The sequence below is a fragment of the Mus caroli genome, chromosome 7 (assembly GCF_900094665.2).
Source record: "Mus caroli chromosome 7, CAROLI_EIJ_v1.1, whole genome shotgun sequence".
In the NCBI taxonomy this organism is placed as follows: domain Eukaryota; kingdom Metazoa; phylum Chordata; class Mammalia; order Rodentia; family Muridae; genus Mus; species Mus caroli.
Genome location: NC_034576.1, coordinates 109,614,047 through 109,627,968, shown reverse-complemented (window position 1 = coordinate 109,627,968; position 13,922 = coordinate 109,614,047). Strand labels below are relative to the sequence as shown.

The following is a 13,922-nucleotide window of genomic DNA, read 5'->3' as shown; positions in this document are numbered from 1 at the left end:
AAAAAAAAAAGTTATGATACACAGTGAGAACTCCCAGGAAGATCAATTCCCACTGGGAAAACATCTGCATAATTCAAGTTGTGACTTCTTTCAGAATACAGAAACACAGACTCCACACAGTGAGATTGCACTCCTGACTTAGTCCCCTTTTATGCACCTGAAGAAGAGATGGGTGTATTTTTTCCTACCCAGCCACATGGCAAGCACACCTGCTCACACACAGGGGTGCCAGCCCGCTTCCCTTCCAGTGGGGTCACCCGTGCACTACCCCCCGGGTGTTCCTCCATCCACAACTTCATCTTTCCTTGAGACTCTGGCCCACATCAAAGTCTGTGCCTTTGATTGTTTATTCCAAGAGAGGCAGCTGGCTAGGAGCCTGCCTGTGGGGCCTGCACCAGGTTCTGCTTCTGTTTCTCTCTCTAGATAGTTACCTCGTGACTAAACCACTCACTGGTCCATGTAGAGGGATCCCACAGAGATAAAAACACACTTGTTTAAATAAAATATTTATGCAGAAACCCTAAAATGTCACTGAAGTAAATGCAAATTAGACCCTCACACACTGAACATTCATATGCCACTCACTTCTTGGAAGACTACTTCCCCATTGCAATTAACATTCATTTAAAAAATTAATCCCACTGCATAATCACACCAATGACTATTCCTAAAAAATCCAGTGTTTTAAGAATGATTCTTTTTACTGTCTTGGAAAGTCTGACTTAAGTGTTGTATTTAATCACAACGATTATGAAGATTTCCCCTTAAAAACTATATTTAATTCTTATTCTCCACACACACCTCCTGATAAGAGAGTTCACTGTCACTCTGTATGAGGTTTTAGCAGTGAAGTCCGACACTCTGGTTTTTTAATAAAATATTATTCTGGCAAGGTTTTTCTCAATGTACTTTTTGTTTGTTTGTTTGTTTGTCCGTTTCTCTGATCCTGAGACAAGGTCTCATAAAGCCCAGACTGGCCTCAAATTCACTATGAAGCTAAGGCTGGCCTTAAACTCCTGATCTGGTGTCTATCTACTAAGAGTTGGGATTATAAATACATGATGTATGTCACCACATTTAGCTTTTAATGTGTTTTTTTTTTCCAACCTTAAAAGTGGATGGACACAATCAAGTCTTCTGATACTTATTAAAAGTCCTCAAGGTGGTGCACGCCTTTAATCCCAGAACCTGGGAGGCAGAGGCAGGTGGATTTCTGAGTTCCAGGCCAGCCTGGTCTACAAAGTGAGTTCCAGGACAGCCAGGGCTATACAGAGAAACCCTGTCTCGAAAAAAACAAAAAAAGAAGAATAAGGAAAGAGAGAGAAAGAGAAAAAAGTCCTCAAAATTAAAACTTGGCAAAATATTGTCAAAAGTAAGTTAAGAATCAACTCATATGGGTAGTAACTATACAAAGGCAGCAGTCAAATTCCTCTGGGTTTTTAAGTCACTTTTCAAATATTTTTAGAGTAAGGGAACATGAGCTGAGCTGAGTTCAGTGGATTCTGCCGTGGTCTATGGTTATAACACGTTTTCCTCTATCTGACTGTAAATCAGCCTCAACCAGGAACTGTAAGGCATATACCAATCCCAGGTACCGCCACCCCTGAGACTTTGGTTTAACTGGTCTAGGTCACAGCCCAGTCATTGCTAGGTTTCTGTTATTCTTCTTTCTGCTGGAATTCTTAAGGATTTCTCTGACCCTGAGACAGGGTCTCATACAGCCCAGATTGGCCTCAATATGCAGCCAAACCTGACCACCGTGGAAGTGGAGCTTGCTTTCCATGACATAGTGAAGTTAGCTGCAAGGGCGAGCCACTGACAATGTGACACTAAAGCTCTGTCTCACAACTCAGCTGCTAAACATTTTCTAGGCCTTTTTTTTTTTTTTTTTTTTTAGAAAATGTGCAGAAAAACTTCCAGAACATAAGAGTGGACCATGAATGGAAACTAAGGCTGGGTAAAGAATTCATAATCAAAATACTAAGGTGACTAACTATGCACAATGTAAGCTATACTTGGAGGATTTAGCCCACTGTACATGTTCAGAATAGAGAAACCGGGTTAAAAGGATGGGTATTTTGAAGTATTGTCTCCATTGACGATGACTTTTGAGTTCTGAGTGGAGTCAGCTCTTTGGGTCAAAGGCCTCCACATCCATAGATTAAACAACTGTAGATTAAAACCGCTTGGGGGAAATTGTGTCTGTACTGACCATAGCCAGCCCTTTTCCCTTCCATTAGTCTGTAAATAATACGGTAACAACTTAACATGTCATTTACATTATTAGGTATGAAAACCAACAGATTATTCACAGTGCATGGGGGAATAGGGTACACTCAAGCATTAAATCATTTTGTATGGTAGGCTTGACCATCCTCAGACTGTTCCACTGTGGGACTCCTAAACCAATGTCATTCAGATACTGAGGGACACCTGCAACTGTGCCATGACTAACTAACATGCTACTTTGACTTAAGCCCACCTCTTTGTATAAGCTGATGACTTAAGCCCGCCTCTTTGTGTAAGCTGAAAGTGGTGTGGCTGTGGGCTAGCCTCAGTTTCTGCATTTCATTTTCCATATATATATATATATATATATATATATATATATATATATGCCAATCATTTTAACCATGCTTCTTGAACATGAATGTGCCAGTGCCTCACCTGAAGATCCTACAAAAGTAAAGGTGCAGACTGGGTAAGCATGGAGCAGGCCTGAAATCTTGCACATCTATCTAACACTTGGATCCAGATGCTGCTGGGGCAGGACAAGTGCTTTGAGCATAAGACTCAAGAGAACCAAGGGAACTAAGTGAACCAACTTACATGACCATGATGAATCCATGCAACCCCATCAGCCTCCCACAGGGCAGAGACCAGAAGAATAATAGGACACATCTGAAACTAGGAAGTGCATCCCAACATCCATCCTTTTCTAGATGTAGAAACAATGCAATGGACTTCTGGTCCTTCCCTCCCAACAACAGCCAAAGATGCAGACTGGAAAAAAGGAAGGATACATTCAAGATCAGTGAAAGCTGGGAATGAGGCTCAGCAGTGGAACAAGAGGCCACAGGTTCAGTCCCTACTGTGACAAGAAAAGACAAACAAGGAGACATCTCAGTTCTCTAGAAGGGAAAACCCTCAAATTCACAAATGCATGGCACAAGTCAGCCCCTTGACAGTAAAGTCTCTAGTTACAAACTGAGCACTAGACCAATGGGTAATGTTAAGCAACACTCAGATGCAGGATGGCTTGGCTAACTAAAGCGACATGGTCCGCTCAGTTATATACAAAAAGCTAGACACAAAAGAGAACCTTCCCGATTCCCTCCCTATGCCAAGCCTCTTCCTGAAACCTGCTGCTTAGCAAATGGAGTTGCTCAGGTCGGAAGGCCAAGAACCATCCTCAGCTCTTTTCGTCCCCCTGATGCCTCCTGTCAACAAATATTAGCGATGGAACATTCAAGGTGGTCCCTAATCATTATAGCTCGGCTCCTCCATTAGGGCCATGCTGAACTTTGCACCCCTTCCTAGTTTCTGAAACAAACCATTAACTTCACTCTTGCTTTTCTACATACAATATCTTCTCACACAGCAGTCTGGATGAGACTTCTCCAAAACGTCTAACGGTCGGATATAATTCAGAGTAAAAAGCAAAGTCCTTTTAGTAGTTTACAAACCCTACATGATCTGCCCTATCTAACCCTTGACCAGATTTCTTACCACACTCCACCTCCAGCCACACCTGAAGTCAGTGTTTCTTAAGTCACAGCAACAATGCTTCTGCCTCCGAGCCTTCCACATGCTCTTCCTGGTGCCTCAAGTCCACTGGCTTGTGAGCCTGTCTTACCCCATCTCTGAAAAGGGGGAAAATCATCCCAGATGCAGTGCCACTCTGCTGGGAATTGCTTGTTTTCTCCCTTTATAACTCAAATCTTTAATGGCGCTTGAGAAAACAGCCACCATGGGGGAGCCATGGATAAGCATCAGGCAGAGAAGGCTGCAATGTGGCATTCGTGGGTTCTTTCACAGAAAAGGAAGTCACCCATTTACAGAGAGGACTCTCTGGGGACCCATCAGGGCAGCTGTAGATAGCTGTTCTGGGTCAAACTACCCAACAGCAGGGGTGCCGTTCACCTAGCATGTGCAGTGCAGCCTCTTCAGCCACTCATCTTTAGGGCTCAGAGATTAAGAGCACTCTTGGTTTGCACGAACAGCTTCAGAGGAAAGGACATGCACTCACGTGATGTATGTAAGAATTACTGTGAGCAAGGTGAGGAAGGGAGAGGAATGGGGAGGTCTGGACTGAGCAGATGTGCCCTGAAAGAGAGGGTGGTGTGTTAAATGCCATCTTTGGCTGTAAATTCCTCCCACTTTCTTAATTTCAGGGCCTTTCTCCTGTCTCAAGCTCAGGGTACTTCCTGACACAATGGAAAGAGCCAGAGGGGCAGGAGCTACCTCAAAGCCATGTGTCCTAGTTTAAGCAGAACACAGCTTTCAGGAAGTCAGGGAACAGCAAGACAGTCATTGAAAGCAATTTCCCAGTCCAGGAACCAGAGTTCCTCTTATAAGGAGTATGCTTGGGACTCTTCCTTCAGGCCCACCCAGTGTGGAAACTGGGAGGGTCTAGGCACATGGGAAGCAGTCACTTCATTAAATGGAAGAGAGAGAGAACTGACCAAAAAGATGTGGCTTATTAAAGCCCAATTCAGAGACAGGCTGCATCCCTCTTCTCTTGTAAAGCCAAAGATGACAACTTGTCTGAGATAACAAGGAAAATCTGCCTCACAGGGGCAGGAACACAAAGAGAGGTGTCAGTGCTAACATGAGCTTTGGGAAACGTGTGTTAATAATGAGCTTGGTCCTGATATGTAAGCACAGAGCACCCCACACTCGGAGCATCTTTCTGGGATTCCTGTGGGGAGGTGAGGCACTTCCATTCATATCTGTGGTCTGTGGGGCACACGCTCATCCATCAAAGAGCCACCGAGAGGCTGGACAACCAAGCCCCCTGGGAAATCACTGCAATCTGTATTTCTCCACTTAATTCTCCCCTTTGGAGTAAAAGATTAGAGATCATTTGAGAAATTTATTAATGTAACCACGGGCATGAAAAAAATAGATCCTTTGAATACAGAAAAATGTGACAAACTTTTAACACCTGCCTTTGCCACACACACTGAGCATTGTCCTATTAAAGGTAGGCTGTTTAAATGGGCTCGTTCCTAGTTAAAAGTCAAGTCATTCTTTATCCTTTGTAAATGTATTTTTATAGAATGAACTGGCCTGAAATGAGAAATGCTCACATTTACTTGTTTGCACAGCAATTGCTCATTGCCAATGTCTGCACACAGGAACATCAAGGCAAAGGCCATTCTTTCATCCCTCTTTTAACAGTCTAACCATGATTTGCCTTTTAACATTTAAAACACTTAGACTGGAAAAATATTCGAGATTATGAGTCCTCCAGCCTAGAAGATGCTCAGGAAATATCCAAAAGGAATGAATGCATCTTTCCAGTGCCCAGTGATGAGTAAGAAGACAGTAGGACTTGCAAACTGCTCAATAAAACACCTTCCTCTGACCTTAATTGGTCAGATGCCAAAGTAAGTGAACTTTACAAAGTTAGGAGCCTCACAACTTTCACTAGGACAACTGCCAGCTGCAGCAAGCCCACCGCTCTAGTGTGCCAGGCTATCACAGCGAGACAAACTGGGAGCCAAGGCCTCATTGCCTAAACACCTTGAGACATGAAAGGAGAGTTCAGGCCCAGCTGCTCTAGTCGTGTGACTCTGGGGCCCGGCCCCACACAAGATCTTGTCTGGTCCTTTCCACAGTAGAGCCTGGGGAAAAACTGGGCACTCAGGTTGAGCAGCTTCGGGTGGAAATCAGCCCGGCTGTGCCAAACTCCCAACTTCACAGAGTTTCCTTGGCTCTCAGATCCCACTCCCAGCTCCGAGGCCTCCGTGGCCTCGCCTGGCTCCCGGGCGCTCGCGAGTGAAGTGGCGGGGGCGCAGCCCCGAGCTCAGGAGCCGCCCCCAGGAGCCGAGCGCAGGTGGCGGGCGTGGTTCCTCCAAGCCTGCCCCAGCCCACCCTGGCTCGGCCTCCGCGCGGCAGCCTCCGCCCGAGTTCGCCGGGTTCCAGCATCAGGCCGTGGTGCGCTGCTTGTGGAGACCTACTTGGGCTCAATGGTCACCCACTGCCCTCCTCCAGTCTGCGTCGCTCTCCTGCCTCAGGCCCTGGCTAGGTCCCCAAGTCCCCATTTCAGGGCCCTCGAGTCGCGCCCGCCAGCGGCGGCGGCCGCGCTTACCTGGGTCGCGGAGCCGGGGTCTGGCACGGTCCCGCAGGTGGTAGATGAAATCTTGGCAGCTGTCGTGCTCCAGGGCCCCTCGGGCACAGAGCTCGGCCAGCAGCTGCAGCGCCTGGTGACAGAGCGCGTCCCTGGCCCCGGGCATCGCCCCCCCGCATCCTCGGACCGCGCCGGGCAGGCGGGCGCGGGAGAAAGCCCTCCGCCTGCCAGCTCAGAGCTGCCGCCGCCGCTGCCACCGGCCGGTCCGCGCTCCCCACCCGAGCCGCAGCGCCAGCCGGGTCGGCCTCCCACCGGTTGCATGCAGCTCTCCGAGAGCCGCTCGCTCGGGCTTTCTCCGTCTCCCGCGCGGCCCCTCGTCCCTCCCTCGGCGCGGAGGGGAGGCGGCGCCGCACAGCCCAGCGCGCCTCTCCGCGCTCCGCCCGCTACTCGCGGCCGCCGGGGGCGGGGCCGGGTCAGGGGTGCGCGCCGCGGGCGGGGGTTTGCCGCGGCCGCCGCAGAGCAGGCGCGCCAGGTAGGGACCCGGGACGGGGGCGCTCGCCCACTGCAGGAGAAGCGCCTGATCCCGCTCAGGACCCTGCGCTGTGAGCGGCCGCGCCCAGGATCAGGAAGTACGAGCTGGTGCGCGTGCTAGACGCTCTTGGCACCCCATTTCTCCGCCCAGATGCAAACCTAGCATCCTTCTGGGCTCTGGAGCTACGCGTGGGTCCAAAGCATGTTCTCGGTTGTATGGAGCGAAGGCTGGAGGGTAGACTACACCTGCCGAGATCTCAGTACCTTCTTTAAACTTGGAAAGCGCGGTCTGAGCAGAAACCGCGGGCCCAGGGGTGTCACGCGCCCAAATGCGGGGTTTGGAGCCAAGATTTTCCAACAAAGAATGGATGCACAGCGTGACGGTGATTTGGAGAAGGTGGAGGCTCGGATAAGAAATGAAGACAGACGTATGACCCTCGGGAAAGACGCTGAGGCTCACCTGGAGCTTTGCAGGTTCTGATTGGTTTTCTAAGAAGCTGATTGGAAATGCGAAGGTTGCCAGCATTTCCCTGGCACAGGAGACAGAGGATCCAGAATTTGTGGATGTTTGGAAAGACCTCAGTCACCTCTCATCTACCCATCTCTTCATTTTTTAGGCACTCAGCCCAGAAATAACCACAAATTATTTAGCTTGTTTGTGTGCCCAAGGCACTGTGCCACAGCCTTTTGTATAGTTTCATTTAATTCTCTAGATAGAGAGCCTTAAACGTGTGTGTGTGTGTGTGTGTGTGTGTGTGTGTGTGATCTCCACGCTGCCACTAAAACAACAGACTCAAGAGAGGTGGTACTTGCCTAAGTTCGTAAGAGACTTCTCCCCCACCCTCTCTCTCCCTGCCTCTCATCCACCCGCTCCTCTTTTTCTTTCTCCCTGATTCTCTTACATATTTATGTAATCCTAATGTCAAACTTCATTCTAGAACAATTAACTAGGACTCTTACCCATAAGGATGTGCTGTCTAAGAATCATATTGCTCAACAGACAAAATTTGAAGTTGTGTGGTGAGCAGTGCTGGGCTTGATGGAGTTTATATTAGAGTAATAGAGAATGGGCAGCTGTAGTTGTAAAGGTAAATCCAGATAGCTGTGGAAAGGCTCGTATTTTGGTTTACTGTTTTTAGTTTGTTTGTTTTTTTCCCACTTCCTAAACTTTTTCGTTTAAAACTAAGGCCCAGGGCTGGGGTGCAGGTTAGTTGGTAGAGTTGCTTATCTACCATACTCAAGGCTCTGGATTTCATCTAGAAACAAATAAACCCAGTATAGTGGCATAAACCTGCAATCCGAGCACTCGGAGGTTCAAAGTCATCCTTGACTACATTCTGAAGTAGTCTGGGCAACACATGCCTCAAACAAACAAACAAGCAAACAAACAAAAACACTTAAGACAAACACAGCACACTGTGAAGATGGAAACCAGCTGAGAAGGAGCCAGTCCAGGAAACTGAGCAGGTGCTCTTCAAAAGGGAGGGGGTGGAGGGGGGCCACCAATGGCCATGACACAGAGAGAAGGATGGTGTATGAAGAGGGGAAGTGCTTGTTCAAACCAGTAGCAGTGTAACTCTTATGAGATGATGTCAGAAAGCTGAAAGCTGTGAATTCTGTTAGTAATAACTCGAAGAGATTAAAATCTGGTGACAGCCTAGACCAGACTAGAGGCAAAGGCTGATTTCAGAAACAGTCAAATTTGAAAGGCATTTTAAATATTAGGAAGACTGTAATGGATAGAATCTGAAAGAAAGAAAAGTATCAACATTTGAAGAGGGGCGCTGGGTTTGGTAGCCCAAATTTGTAATCTCAGTCCTCAGAAAAGTAGAGGCAGGAGAATTCATTCAAGTTCAAAGCCAGGCAGGTCTTCATAGCAAGTTTCAAGCTAGCCAGAGATACACGGTAAGACTCAAAATACAAAACATGCAAAACAATTTGCACCCTAAAACAAAACAGAAAAACAAACCACAACATAAAAAAACTCTCTGAAATCTCCCCAGATTCAAAAGCATACCTGGGACATATGTGGGTCTCTAATGGCCCATAGATGCTAGCCTAGAGCTGCATGACAGGGGTCTGTCGGTCATTAATGGGAAAGAGAAAGTGAGTTGCCACATGGAAGGTTACTCCCAGAAGAGGTGGATAGGAGATAACTCCAGCCTTTAAAGATGACTCAACAAGAGGATGAAAAGTAGCAATTAAAGAGTTAGAAGGAAATGTACAGAAGTCCAAGGAGGACTTTGGTAGAAGTGATTGACAACCGTCAGGTTTAGAGTTTAAAGGTAGAGGGGAATCTCAGGTGTTTCCTTAGAGCTAAGCATCCTGCTGCATGCCTGTAATCACTGCCCATAGGAAGTAAAGGCCAGAGGATCAGAAGTTTGAGGCCAGCTTGGGCTACTATCTAGAAACAAAAAATGTTTTTGCATTGAACTTGTTTTAATGAGTCTCAGAATTTTTTGACAGGTTTTCATTCAAGTTGTTTACCTTTAATCAAGTTGTAACAAACTGTTCTGTACTTGAACTTAACACCCACGCAGCAGGAGTACTGTGCCATGCCTAGTACTAGAAACCTAGCTAACTAGTCAGTGCTAGTGAAGTCATGCTTAGTAGAGGAGACTCCACAGTTACTAAGGTACTAAACCAACATGATCCCTGAAAACAATCTATAAACATTTATCCTTATACCCACAGATAAGTATAGTCTTCACCCCTCACCAAGGAAACTTCTGTTCGCAACAGACAGAAACAAATCCAGACAACCAGAAGCCAGCACAATATAGAGTTGTGGAGTCCAATCCTCACTGACACACCTACAAAACATTCCTCCACCTAACCTCAGGGAACATTACAGAAGAAGTGTGGAAATATTGTAAGAGCCAGAGAATCAGGGAGTTTGCTGTGCGATTATGTCTCCTAGCAACATTAGAAGCTATGGTCATAAAATCTCATCAATATGACCTCTCAAATGTGTGTTGAACAAGAATAACACCAATAGATAGGCCAAACTGGATGGGGAAACGCCCACTAGGCCTCACCACTACACAAAGAACAAAAGGCAACTGAGTGAGGCTAGGAGCAGGAGAGGTAACCCTCACCTGAGGAGAACACGTTATATTTAGGAGTGTGCATGTGTGTGTGTGTGTGTGTGTGTGTGTGTGTGTGTGTGTGTGTGTGTTCGCACATGGAATATACATATATAAATTCTCTAACAATTAGTGAAACAAAGAGGCCATGAATTTGAAGAACAGTTGGGCAGGTATATGAAAGGAAGGGCTTGGAGGGAGAAAAGGGAAGGGAGAAATGCTGTAATTAAATTATAATCTCAAAAACAAAAAATACTGTCTTACAAACTAATAACTTAAACTGAACACACAGGCAAATGGTCCACAAAACATTTTCCTTTCCCTCTGAAGGTTTTTGCAGTGCATTGTGATCAGTAACAAGCCTTCTGCTATTACTTAAATGACTGTTTAGGCAAACAGTTCTGAGACCATCCCTACACCATTGATAAAGATTGGAACAGCCAATGTTAGGGATGATATTCATTCAGTCTTCTGAATTTTCTAGGCATTTTGGTTACCTTGCCAGCTCTAGTAGATTTCTGGTCTACAGCTTTGATGCTACCCACAGAAACTGCTTCATGGCACAAATGGCAAAAGGACCCAGGGGGAATAGTTGGAGAAGCTCCTGACACCTATGGACTTGCCTGAGATAATATCAATAATGGCTGCATAGACCAGATTACGAGAATATAGGACCACTTTCCAGCTTCTTACTAGAATAAAGATCAATCTTTTCTGTAAGCTTAGAACACTTGCATGCTATGTGAGCTATATGACAATTCAATACAGGGACAAAGCCAGTGCTAATTTGGTCAATCACCTGAGCAATGAAGCCGCCTGCTTTCATTGGCGAGTCATTCTTGCTGCTACCAGCAACACTGTCACATCTAACATCTTTGACAAAGGACATTTTCTTTAAATTGAAGTACACATTGTCCCTAGCAAGATCGTCATTCAAAGCCTCCTGGTGCATTTCAACAGACTTTATTTCAGTTGTGTGACACTGACTGGAACAAAGGTCACCTCCATGCCAGGTTTGAAAACATCAGTCTCCATTCAGCCCACAGTGAGAGTAACAATACCACCAGTTGTATAGACATCCTGGATGGGCAGTTGCAGACTTATCAATTGTTGAGTTGGTGGCAGGATACAACTCAAAGCTCCCAGCAATGTGGCTTTACCCATCTTTATAGGTGACCTTCCTTGAATCAAGACATACGGCTGCTTAGACCCAGATTGTTGTCACCATTCCAACTAGAAACTGGCACAAATGCTACTAGGTCAAGGGTATGGCCAATTTTCTTAATGTAGGTTCTGCTGACTTCTGGCTGTATGGTGGCTCCATGGAATCCACGTCGTTGGCACCAACAATGAGCTATTTCACACAGTATATGAGCCAAAAGGGCATGCTCACAGGTTTGTCCATTCTTGGAAATACCAGCATCAAATTCAACAACAATCTGTAATTATGTTTTTAATCAAGTCACTGTGTCCCAGGGAATCAATGATTGTCACTTAATATTTAATGGTCTCAAAATTCCACAAGGAGATGACAATAGTGACACCAAGCTCAAGCTCAGATTTCAGTTTGTCCGAGGCCTGGACATGGCCTTTCCCCACCTTAGTGCCCTCTTTTTCAGACTTTCCAGTGGTTCCTATGTTAGGTTCACTACATTTGTAGTTCAGATTGTGAAAAGTGATAGACTTGCCTGAATCTATGTGTGCCATGACAACATTGATATCCTTTCTTTTCCCATTTTGCTTTCAAGATAGCAGTGGTTTACACATCACTCACTTTCTGATGGCAAACCCTTCACAAAACAAAACAATTTTAGAATAAAATAAAAACAAGTGTCCTTAGGATCAAACATACACTAAGGTATTGAAGGAATAGAATAGTTGCAAGACAACCAGCATCTTGTAAGTTAAAATGTGTGTACCTGGAGTTTATCAGATAATACTAGTATGTTCACAACTGAGTTGTTATTGAGATTGCCCAAAGCAATGCATTTAGATCTATTAAAGTACAAGTAGATGCATTTTGAACTATGCTGTTAACTATCATGGTGTGTGTGTGTGTGTGTGTGTGTGTGTGTGTGTGTGTGTGTGTGTTTGTGTGCAAATAGAGAGATAGAGAGATAGTCAGACAAATAGATAGATAGAAGTATAGCTAGAAGTTGTTAGCATCTGATAGTCTCTGCTGGCCCAGGAAAATCTTGAACTCCCTATATGGACAAGAATGACTTTGAACTTCTGATCTTCCTGCATGCACATATAGAGTGTAGAGCTTACTGCTATGCTCCACCATGTCCAGGATTATATACTTTTCTAGTTGCTATTTTATATCTACTGTAATGTACTTGGTACAAAAACACATTTCTTAGTCTGTTATTCATAGCATCCAAGACCAGGAGATGTCATGAGCTACATAACATTTTCATTCAAGAATAGACTATAATGAAACAGAAAAATTCCTATCACTCAAGTGATGTCTTAGCTATAAAAATGTTACAGCCCACTTCATTGCTCATCTTGGCAATGTTGGCATAAACAAACCTACTTGTATTGCTAGTTACATAAAAGTATAGGGTGTACAATTATGTATAGTACATAATACTTACCAAGTATAAAAATGACTGTTACTAACTTATATATATACTATACTTTATATCATTTAGGGCTTAAATACTTCTATTTATTAAAAGAGTTAACTGTCATGCGGCCTTGAGGCAGGCCCTTCAGGAGATATTCCAGAAGAATGGATTAATAGGATAGAAATGTCAACTCCATACCTGCTATTGTTCTAAATATCTTCCAATAGACTGAGATATGACACTAGAAGCCACGATGTTGATGACCATGACCTTGTGTGCATTTTAGCTAAAGTGAGCTTCATAGTGGGTTTCATGCCAGCCTGACTCAAAAAGAAAATTCACTAAAAAATGTATAATACTTCTTAGGGAAGAAAATCCATCAATGATCTTACCTAGATGTTAGCCTTGAATATCAAACTGCCAGCCAAGACAAGCCCATTGGTGTAATCATGGCATGACTGTTACAGCAGTAACCAACTACTTTCTGATAGGGTTGGAGATCTACACTCCATAGGAGAAATTCCTACCTGGTTCTGAAAAGTACATGGCTGGGAAAATCATAGGCCCTAGAGAAGAGCACAAGACTTTGTGCTGAATAGACATGAGGTCAAACTGCCTTCTAAGTATTTGTATTTACATCCACAGACTAGTGCTGTTCCAACCTTGGTAAGAGAAGCTTCTGTTTACAATGGGCAGTGATTAAAATAGCTTGTCAAAGTGCTGAGAAGAAGTGACAATGATGAGTGTTCATCCTTAAATAGAACATCTGTATCACCTCCTCCAAAGTTCAGATAACATCGTGGAAGAGAGGGAGGAAAGAGTCTAAAAGTCAGAGGATGGGAAGGGGTACCATGATGTGCTGTCCTCTGATATGACCTGCCAGTTGTAGCCATGAACACATAGCAAGTTATAATAGCTACACAAGCAATGTTTATACAAGACTAGACCTATCAACATTCCATCATGAATGGGAGAGGGGCTTAAGAAGTTCATTGTTGTTAGGGGGAGAGAAAGAGTCATATTCTTCAGAGCTATAGCACTAATAAGTAGCCCTTTCCCAAGTAAATACATACCAGCCCTCTACACACACACACACACCACATCACATTCATGAAAGCAAACTTAATAAAATGCATTTTCTCTCCCCCTCCCCTCCCCCCCTCTGATACACACACACACACACACACACACACACACACAGGGGGTGGGGGCTAAATAACAGGGATAACACAATATATGTATAGGTATGAAACTGTAGAAAAATAAATAAATACATTGAATTTTGATTCCTGAGAGTCACACTGGCCTACAAAGTAATTTCTTTAAAATATCTCAAACTCAGGATCCAGCAATACCTCTCCTGGGCATATATCCAGAAGATGTCCCAACCGGTAAAAAAGACACATGCTCCACTATGTTCATAGCAGCCCTATTTAT

At 44.8% G+C, this 13,922-nt stretch overlaps 1 protein-coding gene and 1 pseudogene across 2 annotated transcripts in view; both read right to left on the bottom strand.

Annotated features, from left to right (window-relative positions):
* Syt9 (synaptotagmin 9) overlaps positions 1-6,671 on the bottom strand; it is a 168,018-nt gene extending 161,347 nt beyond the window's left edge. Inside the window, exon 1 of one of the 2 annotated variants that reach the window (XR_002378387.2) lies at positions 6,317-6,658. Coding sequence is in view for 1 of the 2 variants with exons in the window: in XM_021167917.1 (XP_021023576.1) it covers positions 6,317-6,461 (145 nt within the window). In the remaining variant the exon portion in view is untranslated. Of the gene's footprint in view, positions 1-6,316 lie in introns of both variants that reach the window. The other variant, XM_021167917.1, reaches the window with a different exon arrangement.
* A 3,687-nt stretch (positions 6,672-10,358) lies between these two features.
* LOC110298032 overlaps positions 10,359-13,922 on the bottom strand; it is a 56,726-nt pseudogene continuing 53,162 nt past the window's right edge.